This window comes from Alosa pseudoharengus, unplaced genomic scaffold (genome assembly GCF_046254945.1).
Source record: "Alosa pseudoharengus isolate Yale_2024_CS ecotype anadromous, Long Island Sound unplaced genomic scaffold, YU_APseudo_1.1 YU_APseudo_1.1_scf_5, whole genome shotgun sequence".
NCBI lineage: Eukaryota > Metazoa > Chordata > Actinopteri > Clupeiformes > Clupeidae > Alosa > Alosa pseudoharengus.
The window spans coordinates 22623498-22643737 of record NW_027468837.1 but is presented as its reverse complement, the minus strand read 5'-3'; the positions used below and the strand labels follow the sequence as shown (position 1 = coordinate 22643737).

At 37.4% G+C, this 20240-nt stretch overlaps 1 protein-coding gene across 1 annotated transcript; it reads right to left on the bottom strand.

Moving 5' to 3' along the window:
- Positions 1-28: 28 nt before the first annotated feature.
- sycp1 (synaptonemal complex protein 1) lies at positions 29-17972 on the bottom strand. Its single transcript, XM_076269184.1, has 24 exons — positions 17844-17972; positions 16936-17026; positions 16753-16796; positions 16483-16647; positions 16322-16389; positions 16130-16203; positions 15988-16046; positions 15741-15807; positions 15532-15605; positions 15298-15406; positions 15085-15179; positions 9923-10036; positions 8941-9045; positions 8730-8833; positions 8048-8129; positions 7639-7701; positions 7487-7549; positions 7022-7138; positions 6550-6660; positions 6318-6410; positions 4741-4815; positions 3919-3964; positions 3626-3819; positions 29-178 (listed from the first exon to the last, which is right to left on the bottom strand). The coding sequence occupies exons 1-24, from the start codon at positions 17970-17972 to the stop codon at positions 38-40; spliced, it is 2283 nt and encodes a 760-aa protein (XP_076125299.1). The 3' UTR covers positions 29-37.
- Between the last annotated feature and the right edge of the window lie 2268 nt (positions 17973-20240).

Here is a 20240-nt window from a genome sequence, read left to right as displayed (position 1 = left end):
TTGGTATGCCACTTTAAAGTTTAACTCTGAAAATGTCCTAAGCAAAGATTTTCTCTGTTTCTCTCTTTTTCTTTCTGTCCAAATTGGCAACAGCTGTCCACCCAGCATCTCTCATTCTCTTCATAGCAGCCAGCTTCAATGCTGCTCCTGGAGATTTCTGGATAGCTGGACTTGGAGTCTGAGTTGAGAGATAGAATAATTGACTAAAATCTTACAGTGGACAGATGAAAACATTCAGTCTCATACACATGCTACTGATCTCCATGCTACAGTGGAATAACATGAAACAACTGGCCTTTAAAAATAAAAATCTGCCTGCCTCTATGGGAATTTAACATAGGGGGGTATATACTTATGCACCCTGGGGGTATTTGATGGTTCACTATTAAGTTTCATGCAGTTGAAAGAGTGTCGAGATTTCCACCCACTGTTTATTGCGAGACAAGGCATCCGCTTTCATTCATTAATTGAATGTGCGCTGTGCTGTAATGGATCATTATTGCGTGGGCCTACGGTAGCCTAAATTGAGTAATTTTTTTTAAATTATGCATGATTTACTTTTTTATTAAATTCGTAGGCTGGAATGCCTCTCGGCAACAATTGTGTTTAAATGTAGGCTAGTACAGCTTCAGCCTCTGGCAAGCTCAGAAGGGGGTGGCGAGCGACAGTTAGCTTGAGAGCGACATGTTGGAGACCCAGTGTAGGACAACGACTTTTCATTGCCGGCAATATAAAATATTAAGAAGAGCTCTTTTATTTAATTCAGTTAAATCGAAACAATGTAGGTAATAATTACCTCGGCTTGTAGGCTATTTAGGGACCGGCCTTTATTTGTCAGAATCTGAGGCCCTGTTATAAATAGAATCCCGGCCATAATTTGATGATTTACAGCAGGGATGGGCAACTGGCGGCCCGCGGGCCGCATGCGGTCCTCCTCACTCAGTGCGGCCCGCGGATCAATTTTTAAATGTCATTAAAATGTTTGTTTCATGTGTTTTTACCATAGTTCGAATTACACGGGGTACTGGGGGGTACTATACCCCCCAATGAAGACCCAGTACCCCCCAAAGAGACAGAAATATCAGTTTTGGGGGGGTCAGATAATTTTTCTGATATTGTGAAAAAATATCATTACAGTTGGCTATAATACAAGTCAACTCCTATTTTCACTAGGAAAAATAGAAGCAACGGAGATGGAGAGCGACTTCAATTTCTCAAGCAAGTGTCAACGTTGAATGACAAAACGCTAGATTTCTCCAGTAGCCTAAATTCGGTTTGCTGCTGACGTGCATGGGTAAATGTAAGTTGCTAGCAGACGTCTAGCTTGTTGAAAATGTGCTATTTTACAACCTTCATGTATTAACGTGTTTTGTTCTTTCATAGCTCATGTCACGTCTTCATATATTTAATTACTGGCTACTTACCTGCTACTTACCCACTGAGGCTAGTAAAGTGGACCTTGGTTAGTTACCAATAGTTAGCAAGATAGTTCTCTATTTAAATCATTTATTATTATTTTACATTGTAGTGAGGTAAAATCGATTGTCATTTCCAAGGAGATGAACTCCAGTCCATAGGTGTCCATTGATTCTCATTTTATCTTGAATAAATTATTGTGCCCTTTTGTAAATTAGTTTGGCACAGATCCTGTGTTGTTTTTATTATGCACAAGAAGGTCTGATGTAGTTAAGCCTACATAACATCAGTGAAACCTGTGGAAACATAAAGAGCCAAGTAGCCTAGGCTAAATAGTAGGCCTACATGCTAGTATTTGAATTTGTTTTTAATTGGTTAGTATTGTTTTTACATTCTGGTTATCGGATTCTTTTTACCGCTCTGTAGTTCTTATGTGGTAGTATGTTTTTTCATAGTAGGGCCTAGGCTGTATGCTCCTTAATCACATTAAATATTGCTTAGGTTTCACATATCTCTAGGCAATTGTGTTGATTTGACACTGACTACCATAGACTATAATGGAGAATTGGTTTCTGTTTATACAGTAGGCTAGGCTATATTAGAGGGTTGGATCTTACCTCCAGGTCTTATGTAATCTAAAAATAAACCAAATCAATGTCATGAAATAGGCAATAGGCTTCTTGTAAAGGTATTACTTTTACTAGTAATTAGAATGGTATTTCAGTGCACTTAACTTCTAACTTTTGAGAGTTGATCAAAACAGTTCTCTTTTGGATATATAATAACAATGAGATATTCTGTAGCCTACTGATTATCAGTTTGTCGCATGTTTAGAGCTTGTATGTGTATTGCACAACACATGTTGCACTTGGCGATCACAATGGGGATTGATAGGGTAGTGGACCATGATGGTCATAGAAGAAGTGAAGGAGCAGTACCCCCCAATTATGGTGGGGTAATTCGCACTCTGTTTTTACCACATCTGAACAGGATCCTTATTGTAATTATACGGGCCACCGATAGGGGCGCTTCCTATATAAAAAATCCAGCGGAGTCGAGCTTTCTTCACTACAGCCAGCGAGCGAGGAAGAGATACAGAGAGCGGTTTATAAAGAAAACTCAGAATCATAGACAAGGTGGGAAACAGCTGATTTTAACACAGAATTCAAAGTCAACTTATGTGTTTAGTAGGCTATGCTTAGAAACGAAATCAGCCGTGAACTTAAGTCAACACTACAACACCATGCACGAAGATAGCTATATTGGAGCTTCTAGAGCCGCTGTCGTAGCCGACCTCAAAGTAAAGCACGGTTCCCACGGGTCATGGAATTTCAAAAATACCATCAGCATTTTAACAAAGTCTATTCCAGACATGGAAGGTCAGGGAATTATATCTTAGGGGGGCAAAGTCATGAAATATCAGGGAATTTTATTGTAGGATTTTAAAATTGACTTGCCAAAATACATTAGGCCTAATACAATATTTACACGCAGCATTGGTGTTTATTTAGTTATTAGCTTTTCCCCATTACTACTTCCATGAGTGGTTAGTTACCCCTACCTGTTTTTTTCAATGGCCATTTTTTAATTTCCCGATGTAAATTCAGGATTTTTGTTAGAAAAGTCATGGAATTTTACCTGGTTAAGATATACTAACAATAGAGCCTTTTTAAGAGTCACTTACCCATTGCAGTGGAAAAAAAAGGTTTATTGTGAATGTGTAATATCTTTTAGTTTATTTCAAGTTTGTTGGTGAATAGAAGCAATATTAAAAATGCATTTGAGTATAGAACATATTAAATTAATGCATGTTGGTTTAATAAACCGTGCAGACATAGGCTACTCTATATACTTTTAATACTCCTGATTCCTGATATCCCAGTGGTGGACGTGCGTGATCACATCTGGCCCTCTGACAGCGACAAGAACATTTTGTGGCCCTCTCTATCATCAAAGTTGCCCATCCCTGTGTTAAACTATACTGCAGAAAATGAACTCAGCTGACATTATGTGTGAGATACATTTTTTTCAGAGTGGATAACTGTTAACTCCATCAGATTACCTTTATGTCGAGAGCCAAAGTTTTCTTCAGTGGTGCTGAAAAATGGCTTGGCATGGCATGTTCAAACCCCTGCAAAATGTAGCAGGTTATAGATACTGACATGAATCACAAGCAAAAGTGATGAAATAGGGGAAGATAGATGCTTTAGTGATTGACTGAAAAATAAAGGTGCAGACAAGAGATGAGTAGAAAAAAGTTATACATTACCAGTAAGTCAGTTGCTTCTGAGCTATCTGATTTGGGGTCTAGCTCTAAAGTGTTTTTTTGCCACGGCACAGACTTTTCACTTGAGGGTGGGGTTCGGATTCTGAAAGACTGATCCAAACAGAAAAAACAGACCGCTCGGTTAAATAGGATACGTTCTCATTACTCATTGAAGAGACCACTGTGTTAAGAAGTAGAAAATTGTACTTTAATTCGAGGTGTGGTTCCAATTTTACTCCCCGAGGTCCTGGATGGGGTCTGGAGGACATCTTTTACATTTGTCTTAAAAAAAAACAAAAAAAGGGTTAATATGCCAATAGTAAAAGTTACACAGGAAGTCATGATGTTTAGACCATTGTTCCTGTTACCATATTTATGGCTTCATTGTGAACTCACTTGAGGCGTTTCAAATACTTTTATGGTTGCGTGTCTGGATGGCGTTGCAAAGAAAGGGTCATCTTCCATTTCTGTTGTTGCAAACGCCGACCTCTTAGAAGTAGACACTTTTGGTGTGGCCAAACCTCTTTGGACTTTTCTGGACAACTCTGGCGCACTTATTTCAGGTATCTCAGGACATAGAAAGGATTATGATTATGGTTCCTTAGCAAACAGGACTCTAGCAGAAAGAGTTTTAAAATGTGAAATAAATCATAAAATGTGTTATTCCATATCTCTGGTAAATTCACACATTTCTCCTTACCACTTGATGTTTGTCTTTTTTTAACGATTTCATTTGTTTTTTCAAATTTGTAATGTCTTTCTCCAGGTTTTCCTTCAATAGAGAAATAGATGAGTCAATGTCACTTTGTGACAAGCACTGGTAGCAAGTGCCATGACTGAGAGTTGGACAAAGACTGAAACTAAGTTGTCCAGCTTTATGAAACACCAACCTCTATTTGCTTATGGTCATTTTTCTGTGATTTCAGGGACGTCTTGAGTTCCTTCACTTCTTGAGTAAGACGTGCCTAGCAATAAACAAACAAACAAACAAACAAATCAAAATAATACAAATCTTTGTGCCTTCTTTTCCTCTCATCCCAATTCATGTCAAGTGTTACCATTTCTTTTTTTTCATTGTCAAGCTGTTGTTTTATGTGTCCATTCTGAATTTGCAACTGGGACAGCTCCAGTTCCTACCAAGCAAACAAAAAAACACTGATGACAAAATGAACACTGGAGTAACTACAGTATTAGGACAAATACTGGCAATACAAGAAAATGCCTACTTATTTAACTAGATAAAATAATAACATGCTTGTTTGACTAGCTCATATATGGCACCAGGAAATACATTTTTTTTCATAGTTGAAACTTCAGTTGGTGATTGTAAAAGTATTATGTATTGTTATCCTAAGGTCTCCTTTACAATGTGGTTTGAATGTTAGTCCTCTTTTTTTAAGTCACTTTGGATGACAACTAATAAATGTAAATGTATTAGTTCCGTTTTCACTGAAATATTGTTATGCTTCAGTCAGAAATGACAAAGGAATAAGGAAGACATCTGAACTGAAAGCCGTCTGTCATGAATGACGTCTGAATTTAAATTAGTTAAATTTACTGTGACACTTTATAATAACTACATGGATGTGTCAATGATTAAGAAACTATTGACACCTACATGTGCCTTTATAAAAAATAATGATTAACACATGCACTAATGATTAGTTTATGATTAACTCAGGAGTTACAAGTGGTTAGTTATGTTTTTTTAAATCTTCACAATGCTAGTAGAACGCTCCATCGACTTGAATGGGATTTCCCAACGTTCTACGGTCAAATATGGACCATGTATTGACAGCTGAAACATATAATGACCGCTGTCAATTGCAACGGGTTTTGTGCTTCTGATTCACGTCTTTCATATCACTCTGGTTACTTGCAAACGAACTTCATTCAAAAGTGAAAGCAGACGGTTGATCAGCTGTGTTCTAAAGAATGTTTGATTTAAGTTCAGCGTGTTGCAAACTATTTGTTTTTCAGCAAAAGCCACAACAAAAACGGTAACAAATAAATGTAAAGAGACATATCGTGGAGTTTATTTTTTCGTTTTGGCATGCAGCTGTATAATAAGTGGGTTAATGTATAAAACGCCTGTCATTATCGAAAAAATAAGTCCCTTCAAGGCGAAAACAAGTCCAGTTCACCCTGTCGGGACTTATTTTCCCGATATTGACCGGCTGTATATAAATTATCCCTTACATATTTTGTTTACTGAACAGTTTACTGTTCAGCAGACAGAGCGTGTTATCACGTATAGGCTACCAGAGATCGTTTTCACATCGTTGCAAATTTCATATGATAATTCATCATTCCACAAAATGGTTTGTCTTCTCTATCAAGTTATTCAATAGGCTAAACAGCCTTGACTCAAAACAGTTGTTAGGCTTATGTCATTTTGATCTGTAAAAAAATTAAAAGATATCAGATGCAGCTATGCTTAAATTCTGTTCACTGCACATCTATTATATTATAATATAATATTCAGTATTCATTATTGAATGCTTATAGCTGTGATTATTATGTTTTTTCCCTATCATCCTATTTTTTAAAGCAGGCCTGCCTGCGGGCATGTAATTGGGCTACAAGTTTTCTACAGGAACAGCATGTTTGAACGGGTACTGCACTAGTTACTCACTAATGATGTTTTACTGGCACTAATCTCAATGGCCTTCTTCATCCTCTCCTCAAGCTCAGAGTCTTTCTCCTTAACCATATTGTCATATTGATTCTGGAAGAATATAACAAATGATAATTGTGTATGAAAAAATATGATTATTTACTGTATTTACTAAATGTATTTTGTATTTAATTACTAAAATGTTAATATGACTGTATTGTGAGGTGCCATATGTGTTAAAATGCTGTACCTTGTGCTTGTCCATTAATGCAACCATGTCTGATATCTTGTGTTGACATTTAATCTCTGTATCTTCTTTGCTTTTCAGAGCTTCAGCAGCTGCTTGTTTTAATTTATTCACCTGTGACAAAAACAAGGGGGCAGCCGTGGCCTACTGGTTAGCGCTTCGGACTTGTAACCGGGTTGCCGGTTTGAACCCCGACCATTAGGCATGGCTGAAGTGTCCTTGACCTAACCCCTCACTGCTCCCCGAGCGCCGCTGTTGTTGCAGGCAGCTCACTGCGCCAGGATTAGTGTGTTTACTGTGTGCTCAGTGTGTTTCACTAATTCAGATTGGGATAAATGCAGAGACCAAATTTCCCTCATGGGATCAAAAGATATACTATACTATACTTATACTACAGTATACAACACATTTTCTTATCCAGCACAGCATTAGAGAGCCCTTCCTATTCAATAGTAAAAGTCAAGCTTCTTGAAACCTCTTCTTGGAGCACTGCCTCTGAGCCTGATTTGGCAGTAAGGTCACTGCTGACTCTCCGAAGTTCCTCCTCATGGCACATCTGAACCCTCTGCGCCTCCTCTTTAAACTGAGTTATCTGGAACAAAATCAAGAGACAAGAAAACATCACAATGAATGCAAACAGATTACTACAGTTGCATTAGGTGGCAAAGAAACAAGAGAACTCAATGAATAGCACATGACTCAATTCCAGCTAGCTCCCAACTATGCATGGGATTATATTAGATGAGTGATAAAAGTAGTAAGTAATTATAAGCAAAAACATAACAGCATGCCAACCTCTTTTTCTAGCTGAGTCTTTTCTTCATTATTTGCGCTGATCTGCTTCAGAAGGCCTTTATTCTGGGTAAAAGACATGTGTAAAGGAAGATGGTTATTTCTATACAGATTACTGTGTATATGCTGTAATGCTGCTATATCTTACCTCTTTCTGAATGTCATCATGTGCTTTAGTTTTGTTCTCTAATTTTGTTTTCAAAGTACCCAGCTAAAAGGATAAGAATAATGATAAGAAAGTTCTAGAAAAAAGATTGTGATTAACAGAAAGAGCACAAGAATTATGAATGCACATGTCACCTTAAGCTCTAAAGCTTTCACTTGCTTGTCCTTTTTAGTTGCTTCATTCTGTGAAGTTTTACTCTAAAGGAAGAAGAAAGTGATAATCAGTTTCAGAGAAGTTTTCTGAAGTTCTGAAAACATGAGGCTAAAATACAATCAGTTTAAAGCAAGGATTTTCATGGATAGATATAGTTCCATTTAACTAACATTGTAATGCTTTCACCATTTGAAATTCAAATTGTTCACGGAATAGCATCCATATTTCTGTATGGAAATTCGTATTCGTAACATATGACTTTTAAAATAACCTTATCAGTTTATCAAGTGTAAGGCAAACTCCCCAAGTAAAAAAGGATAACCTAAACAAACACTTAATATGATACAAACATCATTTATTCAAAAAGCATTGAATAAAATATACTCTTACACATGCATCAAGCTTCTCCTGAAGTTCTTCAGTTTGTTGATGCTGCTCTTCAATTTTAGTATGGAGTACTTTCAATTCTGCTCTAAAATTGTACAATTACTTAAGTGAAAATTGCACAAAGGAGTAATAGTCACATAACACATAATTAATCCACACATTTTTTTGTAACACTAGCATATTTCTTACTTCAGTTGCTGTTTTTCCTCCTCTAGACGTACAATTTCATTCTTACTCTTCTCTTCATTTACTTTACTTTCCTGTTCAACGTTATACAATTTAAGCAATTAATTAGCTTTGTGACATCTGCTGAATTAACAACTTTTGCAGTATCGTGAGGCTTTAACATGAATAATAAGTCAATAAAACCTTTAGAAGGCCTTCAAGAGCCTTAGTCTCAGATGTGCTCCCTTTCACTTGTTGCTGAATTGTGTTCTTCTGTATCATCAGCTGATTCATATTTTCTGTCAGTTTCTTACATTCCTCCCTAATACAAACATTAAATCTGTGATGTTACCAGGTTTATGAAATGCATACATTTAATAGAGAAACACCAGGTAACACTGCTTAGAAATACATTATGATAGCAAAATATTTCATTTTATTATTGTTACAGAAATTGTATTAGAGGTAATCAATTGGATCTTCAATACACAATGGCATTGTGTACAACACTAAAACTTACTCATGTTTCTCAGTGTCCTTCTTCAGTCTCTCTATTTCCTTTTCTGACTCTACTTCCTTTCTTTGGGCAACTGATAACTGTTCTTCAGATTCTTGTAGCTTAGTCTTTGTAACAAGAATAAACTACATTACAAGGTTTTCATTTGCATAATATATACAGTGCAAGTTAACAATGAAAGTATTAAATATAAGAACACAATATTAAGCTAGACCTCCAGTTGTTGTGTGATTTCCTTCAAGGTCTTCTGTTCATTCATAGCTGTTTCAAGGGTTTTCTCCAAGTCCTCACGTTCATCAGACATGATGGTCACTTTGCTCTACAAACCACATAATTTAGGGAGAAACCACCAAAGACAGTCTAGCAGAATCTAGCATAAGTCTAGGTCATACATTTCATAGGTCAGACAAAATGATGAAATTCTAGATCGCCAATACATATTTATCTCTTTTACATTTATAATTTATACATGTTTATATGATGACAAAAAGTATGATAGTCTGAGGAAGACAGACAGTGAGCATACAGGCCATAATACAATTACCTGCAATTGAAGGATTTCACCATTTATCTTCTCAACCTCTTTGGTGAGTTCTAGTATTTGGGTCTCATTTGTTTCTATCTGCTCTTCCAAAGTCACAACTGACTTACACTTTTCCTCCTGAATGAAAAATGTATTGCAACATATCATCTTCTAATGTATTATCATTACTACAGTAAAACTGTCAGTACACAAAAGGAAAATATTTCTCTCTAAAAATGATACAATACCAATTCAGTTTTAAGCATTTGTATATGATTGTCTGCTTCTTCCTTCTGTTCAGTGATTTTGCCTGGAACAGACAGCACAGTACTCGCTCTTATTCTCCCTTCAAAAACACACAGTGCAAGTCCTGTACACACAATAGAATGCAAAATAATTGTGAAGACACTTAAACATGCAACTTACCAAATTCTGTGTTTTTCTGGTTAAGTTTCTCTGATGCTGAGGTAAGCATGACCTCCAGTTCTTCTACCCTGTAAGAGTATTGAGTGAATGTTTTACATCAATCAGACTCTCAAAGACTTTCAAAACAGGTGCAACACAGGCACCTGACATGAAGTGCAGTTGTTAAACGCACACACCTCTGCTTCTCAGTTGCTAGGGAGTCCTGCAAAGCCTGAACTGTCTGTTGGAGTTCAGAAAGTTGATCTGCCTGCTGTTCCTGGATTGTAATCAGCTCCTCCAGCTTAACCACCTTCTCAGCAATCATCTTTTCATGCTCCTGTTTAGTGAGCTCCAGTGTATGCAGAATGGCTGCTGTTTTCTCCTGAAGAGATGCAGACATAACAACTTAGTTTAACACCTTACACAAATAACAACCCTCCTCTTATTCTGAAATAGTGACAATATAATGATCGCTGTTAATAAAACAGCCATTAACAAAATATTACCCAACATAACATTGTTCAGGCCATGTGATGGCTACTGACTGTCATTCCTTTAATACAGGGGTCTCAAACTCCCGGCCCGCGAAGTATGTCAAAACTAGATGTACCAACCCTGTCAGTTCCATGCAGTTTTCAACAGCTTTCAAGAAGAGAGGTCATGTCATGGATTTTTGTGAATGTTTCTTCTTCTACATATGCATAAGTTTAGTCATCTAGTTCATATGATATTCAGCTTTATTGTCAATGCACAAATTAAATACCAGTAGTCTAAAACAAAATGTAGTTTTACCCAGTGGTGCAAATAACTGATATGTCCAAAAGGGCCTTCATGAATAGCGTTGTTAGACTGTTCATACACATTTTAATGGGCCAAGTTGAAGAGCTACCGTCCGTTATTGTTCGTGCAAATTGAGATATCCACGCACTAGCGCCCCCCCTGCGACGTGTTCGCCCTCTGGTTTCAGAGCTATTCTAAATGCAAAAATGCATAGAGGAGTTATGACAAAACCGTGACTGTTAACAAACTATATAAGGTAGGCCCTATGCTAGGCCTATTACACAACATAAATGGTCACTAGGCTATGCTGGCGACCCAAATAAAATCTCCTTTGGGAACCAATGGCTTACAGTATCAAGCGGACTTAAGCTGCCACCTCTTGGCGAAAAGTTAATAGTTTTGCATATCAGTAGTAATACATTTCACGCAGCTGTGTTAATCACGGAAAGCGCGAATGAAGTGGACACTTCTAAATGGAACCCAACCCACTGTACAGTAGCTCAAGGTCTGTGGCTAAAGCAGCCATAATGAAAGCGTTATCATTGTTTGGATACTTCACACACATAATCTAATCTAATTTAATCGCATAGACTACAACTACCAAGCTGGAATCAAAGCACATCGACTCCCCTCTCACTCCCTAAACACGCACTTCGAACAAACAAAAAGCATCTCAGTGTCACGGCAGCCATAGGCAAAACTGTATCGGACCGGTGTAACGTTGGCACTAAATCATCCATTGCAAAGAATGATTTTTGTAGCACGTGCAACAAATATGTGTAGGTACAGCCCTGCCCTGGATACATCTCTCAACGTGCGCTCTAAAACATTTGGTTTAAATAGAGATGTAGATCATCACGGGTGCGTTAATAAATCTACATTGCGGCGAGTTGACACAAATTATTCACTTTGAGGAATTTATGTAGTTTCAGTCCTAGTTGCTTTACTTTGGGCCATGCTCTTCCTTACTTGAATCACCTTTGAAAATAGAGGATTGAAGTAGCCTATATGGGTGTTTGGGAATGAACGTTGACAGATGCTTTTTGAGACTTTGAGCAGAAATGTCCCAACCCGGTGTTTAGGATGCATCATAGACAGGTTATCTTTTAGGTAGCCTATATATTTTCCATTAAAAAACCATCATGTAGCGAACGTGTTGTGGCTAACTCACTTAGCTCCTGTTAGTAGCCTAGGTTATGGTCATAAGCAAATGAGATGACAGTCGAAAGATACAATTAGTGCTGCTATCAATTTGCTTGGTATAACCACATAGTTCTCTACAAATGCAATCAAATTGGCCTCCATCACTCAACCAATGCCAACGGTAACATTATTGTAGGCTACCTAGGTCCTATAGCTATTGATATTACCTGCAGTAAAAACCAAGCATGTCCGATAAACATTCTCAGATTTATTTCGGCTTCAAGAAGAAATGGGAATTACATTTCATGTGAAAATCGTCCTATTTTCTACTACGTATCGCCAATACTGGAAATGCAGCCATGATGATGATGATGAATATTTGGTTTTCTTTTAATCCTACTGATTTTGTAATTATTTATCGGCCGTTCTAATTGCCGATACCGATAGTATGTGCGTGCCTGTGTGTGTGTGTGCATGTGTATATGTGTGCACCACCATCTACAGGCCAATGAGTGTACAGTCACTAAATGTACACATAACTTACATTTTTTTAGACCCCCCCATGGATGAAATTCTACGAAACTTGGCATACCCCCAGGGAATGCCAGGTTAATCATACACATAAAATTTGGTGCAGTTCTGAACATCTGAACTGAAGAGAGGGGCAATTAAAGCAGAATGATATTGCATTTTCATTTTTTACCGGGGGGGTGCAAATCACAAATGAGTGATTATGGGCTAGGTTGATGTGGGCCCTTGAGACCAACATACCATAAAAATGTCTTCATCCTCGGTGCCACGGTTCAGGTAGTTATTTAGGAAAAACTGCATTTGTTGGGTTTCGTGGGGCCCAGCGCGGAGGGGGAGTGGCCCCCGGGGACCAAACAAAATTTTCCCGTAAAAGTCTAGTGGGGCTACATACCCACCAAATTTCATTTGCCCCGGTGTTTCGGTGTCCCGGGTATCGTTGACCAAAAATTCAGGAAGTAGATGACGGGAAAAAAAAAAAAAACTTTGACAATCATTATATGACCGCTTTGCTAGCTTCGCTAGCGGCGGTCATAATAATAATGTAATCTGGCCCTTGAGGGTATTTTTAATTGCGATAAATGATACTGATTAAAATAGACGATAGATCCAAGTACGGTGACAAATCTCATTTGTAGGCTACTCTCCTCTAACCTGGCCCTAGCCCGATGAATCTCGCTCCGCCTAGCTCCTCTCATCCATCTGGAACCGATCCATTGAAGTGTTGCTTCAGAAGGCTGGACCTAATCAAAAAATGCTTGCATATGATTGAATAAGCCACTTGTCCGTCATCTATTGACGTGCTACTTCAACCACTCTCATCGAAGCCAACCCGTGACGCTGATAACAGTCTCACAGTCGCTTCTACGCTATGTCACATCTATGAAACTCCCGCCCTGCGTCCTGATTGGCTAAACCATAAAGTTGGTTGGAGAAATCACTCTCAATGGAAGAGGTTCCAGATGGATGTGCGTGAAGCTAGGCGGAGCTAAGCGGAACGACATTCATCTGGCTAGGGCCAGGTTAACTCTCCTCCACTATTTGCTAGACATGCAGAGCTTGATTCAAACCCAAAATCGCTGCACAAAGTTTTCAGAAATACTTAGCCTATTACACGTGAGAAACACGAAGACGTGCATTTGTAATGACACGATGCAGGCCATAGTTATGCACAAATTGAAGCAGAAATAGGCCTACACCAAATGTTGAAAAACTTTCACGTGTGATGAAGTCTTAGGTAGGCTATGTTATTCACCTATTCTTATTCTGAAGGAGAATATCCTTTTGGAGATTATGATTGATCGTCTATTGACAGTGATAGTGACGGTGCGTCTGTGAATGGAGGTGCGTCTTTGCGTGTATACGACGGTGTCCACTAAGCATACCATGCTTATTTCAACCCTCTGCCCAACCTCGGAGGTTGAAGTGGTAATCGTGATGATAGTGTCCGTAATGGACGTGGTACAGACAGCAGGGCTAGTAGAAATAGGGCTCTGAAGAACTACAAAGTCACCCTTGATAGGAACTGATTTGACCAGGTTTATTGTAGGCCTTGTGGTTATAGGCCAGTAATAGTTTACTATTGTTGGTATAGGCCTACATCTTAGGTGTTTTCCTGTTAATTTGTTATGTGGGTAATATGACAAAAAAGAAAGTAAACCTGCTCAAATATGTTCATCCAGTATTTACTGAAAGGTGCATAATTTGAGGTGCTTGTCATCCAGTGGCAAATTAGATGGGTAAATGTACCCCCTTCATAAACTTTTTGAGTTTATACTCAAAGATTTTTACATTTACAGTAGGACTTTATCTCTGACCACTTTCAAGCCATGGCCTTTTGAAATTTTGATATAAAAATCATGGTGTTGCTTTCTTAACCCTGACGCCTATTGCCAGGTTTAAAAAAGTTATGAGAGGAAAACATTTTTATTTGGTGTGAAACACACACATAGGCCTACCTGTTTTTATGCTTTTTTGTTTGTTTTTATAATTGGTATTAATATTTATTTTATCATTATTTTATTTATAAGCTACAAGGTTGCTAGCACAGGTGTCTAAAAATAAATAAAAATACTTGCACTTTCTGTTTGTAGTTTTGTGTTTGAAAATACAGTATTTGAAAAAAACATTGCATTTTAGAAAATAGCCATTCTTTTCTGTATTATTCTTTAACACTGATGTGGCCCTCCAATTAGATGACATTGGCGGAAGTGGCCCCCAGCTCATTTGAGTTTGAGACCCCTGCTGTAATATGTACAGTACATACCATTAAATATACTCAAGAATATGCTGTATTCAAAAAAGATCAATAATAAATCTATCATGGCCATAGTGGCTAACAATAGTACCGAAGTGTGACGTTCCGTTTCCATGACTGCAGTGTCACTGGATCTAAACAAACTTTCGAAGTGGCATCGACAGCATCGCATTTAGACATGAGGCATCGTTTCTACCTCATAAATTATTTTTAAATGTACTGTAGGCTATAGCCGTTGTTGTAAACGTGTTTTACCTGCTAGGCAGCCGCTTAGCCACATAACACAGATTCCCTGTAAGAAACAAAATCCCAGTGGATATTTCACGTCTTATCAAATGCTGATGTGAAGAGTGAAGTTTTTGCCTCAAAAATAAAGCCCAGACACGTCCATGAATTTCAAGATTTTAACCGCATGCTGTGAAGTTACATGCATGTTTCTTTTACGGAAGAACCCCATGTTTAAATAAAACTCTGTAGTCACAAATTTGATCGTGTTAGTACGAATATATATGTTGTAGTATGGGATTCCTACAGTGTAAAACAATATACTAACATATTGGAAACGTTAAATAAAAATTATTTAAATAGATCAAGAAAGCCACCACTATTGTCACTATAATGGTTAGATTGATTTGTTTAGATCCAGTGAAATTGCTACCTTGATAACACTACGTCATGGCCTAGGTACTCTATCACCAGATGTGAGCTAAAGCACATCTTACCTCACTTTCTTTGAGAAGTACCTCTGTCCTTTGTAGTTTCTCTGCAAGGATGTCCTGCTCTTCTCTAGATGTCTGAAGCATTTCTTTATGTTGGGCTAAACATTACATAACAGCAGGCACTTGAAAGCATTGTCAATTTCCTCCTGTCACTTTACTGTAACTACTAAATTCCTGATGCTCAAAACACAAATTTCTGAGATGATGAACATGTACCTTCTGCCTTATTGAGACGATTGCATTTCACTTGGATTTCTTGTAGGCTGATAGAGATTTCCTTAAGTTCATTTTCTTTACTAGCAAGTTTTGTTTGAAGAGTTAGAACCTAAAACAATTAAGCATAAAGATCTACTGACACATAGTTTTCCTGATATGTTATTTTTTTTAATTGGCCCAAACAATTTAATTAAAATATGCCTGAAAGGGAAAATTGGATTGACATTTAATTACCTCCTCTTCTTTCAAACTGAATTCCTTTTCAAATGTTTCTTTTAGATGCTCAAACTGTTGTAGGCCGTCTCTGACTGCATGGACATCAGATGTATATTATTTAAGTTTTTGTCATCCACCAAAAACATACAATAACATAAATTAATCTAATCATTTTCACATCTAGTCTGCTTGTAAAATATATGGTATGTAAAGAGAAAAGCCAGTACCTCTTGCCATTTCTTGCTGGTCATGCTCTGCTTGAATCCGAAGCCCTTCAAAGGCATCAATCATACGCTGAAAATGAATAAACAACACAATACTCAACACAATTTTAAATACATATTTTTTTTTCTATGTGAGATAACATTTTCACTTGGTTTGAATTAATCACATATCTACATAATTCACAATCATTTTTCAATCCAAGCAGAATTATTTTTTTTAATCATTTTCAATGAGCATTACAAAGTTTACCTGAATAGTCTCACTGTTTTGCATGAAGAGATGATTTGTTTCTTCTCTTTCAGTTTCAACTAAAAAAAAAAAACATACTTCCATTTTTCTGTTGCTGCACATACTGAAACACTTGATACTTAAAATATCCATAAAGACTTACATAAATTAATGTTCTCTGAAGATCTTTCAAATGTGTCTTTAAGTATATTGCACAAATTTCTGGTGGCATTAGTCCTGTATATAGAGGCATAGGTGGATAATCAATTCTATGTATGACACACATTAGTGTACAACTAGAATGCATATGAGCAAGTAAACAAACTAAAGTTACAACATCATGCATTCCACATACTTATTCCTCAGGTCTGTGTTTTCATTGATTTGTTCCTCTAGTTTCATGCTGAGACTTTCATTTTCAAACTTGAAAGAACACAAAGATAGATAAAACAAGATATTGTGTCAAAAGTAAATACAATCAGTATTTCAGTATATTTAGAAATACTATGTCTTTACCTGTAATTCCTGAATTGCCTTGCGCTGGGTTTCAATTGTTCTTTTATTTTCCTGCAATTTCCTGTCTTTCTGTGAGACCTCTGAGTCTAGTTTGGACTTCCAGTTTTTTATCTTTTCCGCTTCTTCAAAAAGTTTAGAATACAACTGACTAGATTTTACTGGCATCTGAAAGAACATAAAAAAAAATAGAATGGGCAGAGACTAAAATTATTGATATACAAGCTAGAGTAAAAAACATTTTAATTCTATTAATCTTTCTACCAGACACACCTCCTCTTTCTCCATCGGCATAACAGCTATCTTCTTTGATACATCTGAGAACATGCATGCACCCACAGAGAAAAAAACATTCATGGAGTGCAAACAAGGATCCATTAAAACTCACTTTATATCCAGATTCCATTGTCCCCTTGTTACATATCACTTTAATTTGGTAGCTTAGTCTCCTCTTACCTGTCCTATTTGGTTTTGTAGGCAACTTCACAGTCATACCATTGCTAGTAAATGGCATGTTAAGCTCCTTCTCAAAACATTTGTTGAAACCCTTAAAAACATTACAAAATATTCAATAAGCAGACCTATAATGTTAAATCGTTAACTTAAGTGATATACTCATAAACGTACTAATTTAATTACCAACCATTTCTTCGAAAATTCTTAAAACAAGGAAGTTTTTTAATACTTCAAAATAACATTTGCTAAATTAACCTGACATTTTTCAGTAGCCATAGGTGTGTAGATTTGAACAAAATCTAGTTTGGTTCTTACCGGGGCTTTTACTGCCTGAAATATTCGATTTTGTTTACCACGCTCGGAGTTAAGTGATGGGCTGGTGGGTGCTTATTCCCAACCTTTCTCAGTCACATGAACGGTTAGCCCGAGATTTCTCGTCGGCAAATCAAAATTCCACTGGAGCTCCAAGCAGATTTGTACCCTCAGCCTTACAACACTCTTCGAGTCACGGTAAAATGTAATTTTTGGTACATAGACAATTTAGATAAACTTATGGTGTGGGTGCTTGCGTTTCTTTAGGAATCCGCCGTCTTGGTTTGTATAGAAATTAATATTAAGTGACACGTAAGAGGTTGGACGTTCCGATATAATCTTACAATAGGAAATGGCATATGACTACTGTTGAATTACACAACAAAAACCACAGTAGTGGTTGTATAACTCAATGCGGGAACAATCCAGGAACAAACTTTAATGCTGTGCCTTTCTTGTGATAGCTAATGTCAGCTTTGCATAATGTTAGCAGATCAGAATATAACACGCTGACGTTCTTAACGTTAATCATAGTGCTACCCATATATATGGTCAAAGATCCTTTAACGTTAGAACTCAACCTTCTCTGATGCTACCTTCTCAAAACCGCAGCTGCCAGTGTCTTCAAAAATATCTTGAGGCTTGACTGCAGAGACCTGTCCTGTAACGTTATTGCTTCTTGGTGGTACCAGTAGTCTGAAGTTAAAACCTCGCTCCCTCTCCATCTTCCAGTTGAAGTTAGATTAGCAAATAGTCAATACAATGTTTTAAGTAAATTATTCTACTACACCAAACGTTGTTAGCTCCAAATGATAACTAAACAATAACGAATATGTTACATCACAATACTTGCAATGTAGCTAATGTTAACGTTAGCTAACTGCACGTTATCTATCAATTGTGAACTCCATACTGCAGATAAACCAAACACCAAGTCCAACATTACCTTTCCAAACTAACTTTACCTTAAATATGCTTGTAGGTTACTTTTCGGATAACTGAAGTTAACGTAATAGGTTTAGTAGCAAGTTAACAATCCAACATTCAGGTGACCTGACCTCAACCGTTTTAATTTGTGACTTGTAACGTTAACTAACGGACTATTTTGAGCTCTGCACGCGCCTAGCCTTCAAATTCGAGATGGGAAGCATGCTCGTAGAATCTTTCATAACAAAATGTATCCTAGATAATGGTAAGTTAGGATATGTTGTATCCACTATTATTGTAGCTAGTCAGTTAACCTAGGTTAAAGTATCATCCCAAAGTAAAACAGTATGAAGTTCTTTATTCATACAGTCAGTGTTCTTTTCCAAAACATTATTCTCCTATGCCTATTATATGTGCAGCCATCATAGGCCGATAGGCCTAGGCCTGGTCGACAAAGAACATTTGAGTGCAACAGACTACACAAAGTTATATATTTTTTTTATCCCTGCACTTCCAGTGGTTGCTTATTAATTTGATTGCATAGAATTTAAATATCCTATCGTGTTGAAATTCTAAGAGATAATGGTGAAGTATAATAGATTGTTGTTCTTCAGGAACAATTTGGTGAGATGAAATGACCATCAACAGCATTCATTTAGACAGAAAATTACCCTGCATAGACTTCTCCAGAATATATCCCGCCTCCTAACTTCCGTATCCATCCAACTTCCGGGCGTGGATTGTCTATGGGAAATAACATGGCGTTTTGAAAGATCGTACCTGTCAAACTCTGTAGGTGACAAATTAAAAAAAGCTGCTGGGCAGATTGACCTACACACTTCTGCCATCTAGTTTCCACTGGATTTTTTGATTTTCGGTGCTGTTTAAGTAGTATAGTCTATAGTATACTACTTAAACGGCACCGACAATCAAAAAATCCAGTGGAAACTATATGGCAGAAGTGTGTAGGCCAATCTGCCCACCAGCTTTTTCAACTTCGCTACCTACAGATGTTTTACCGGTATGATATTTCGAAACGCCATGTTATTTCTCATAGACAATCCACGCCCGGAAGTTGGATGGATACGGAAGTTACGGAGGCGGGACTTATTCTGGAGAGGTCAATTGCCTTAGACAGGTCATCTGCTGGAAACATTAGGCCTAGTTTTTGGTCAAAGTTTTCTCCATGGATTCCTGGTCAGAACCCCTATTGGAACAGATTAAAACTTGGGGCATGTTGAATTTTGTTCAAAAAGCCAATATGGCCGCCGTATTCCAAAATGGCACATTTTTACACACTTTTTGCTATGCTATGGGGACATTTCCGGTAAAAACAGTGTCATTTTAGCAAAGAAATGTTCTTTTCTATCAAATACATATTTACAGAGGTTAACTGATGATTTTAAAACCCTAAGTATTTTTCTAACAATTTTAAATCATTAAAAATTTATAATTTTGTCAGATATTTGTCAAATATCAGAAATCATCAAATTTCCTTCAAACATAAACCTCTTACAGGTTAAATACAGTTCAAATAAATTGGGTACCTTAACTTAAACAGATTAAAACATATGGCATTTAGACATTTTCCCAAAAACTCAATATAAATTCAATAATATGGCCCCAGCCGTGGCCGTGGCTGGGGCACCTGCACCGTACGCCGGCGACCCGGGGTTTGATTTACCACTGAGGAAAAGAGTCTTGAATTTGATCTAGCGTTTATGGCTGATCGACACAACAGATGCTCATCAGATGACCCCAGTGAGTGGTTGGGGATGTACAGCTGGATCATAGAATTAAAATAGCCGTAAGCAGATCCAGTAAGTGTCCTACAGGCCAAGGTCTATTAAAAGGAGTCAAGGTAGAGTAGGAGAGGAGTTACATATGTCCTCTTTGGCTGATTGAAGACCCGGCGTGCTGCAGCATTTTGAATCATTTGCAACGATCTTACTACACAATCAGGCAGGCCAGCTTACAGTGAAATACAATAGTCCAGTTTGGATATAACCATGGCCTGCACAAGAAGTTGTGTGGAATCTTGTATCGGATAAGGTCTGATCTTCCTA

Bases quoted from the DNA above. Each gene is read 5' to 3' on its own strand.
- sycp1 (XM_076269184.1), bottom strand. From the start codon at position 17,972: ATGGAGAGGGAGCGAGGTTTTAACTTCAGACTACTGGTACCACCAAGA. The intron at 15,808-15,987 runs GTAAACTTTGTA...ATTCATTTTCAG, and splicing joins AAAACAGTGAGACTATTCAG to CGTATGATTGATGCCTTTGA. The intron at 3,820-3,918 runs GTAAAATTGGAA...TATTTAACCGAG, and splicing joins CCCATCCAGGACCTCGGGGA to CGGTCTGTTTTTTCTGTTTG.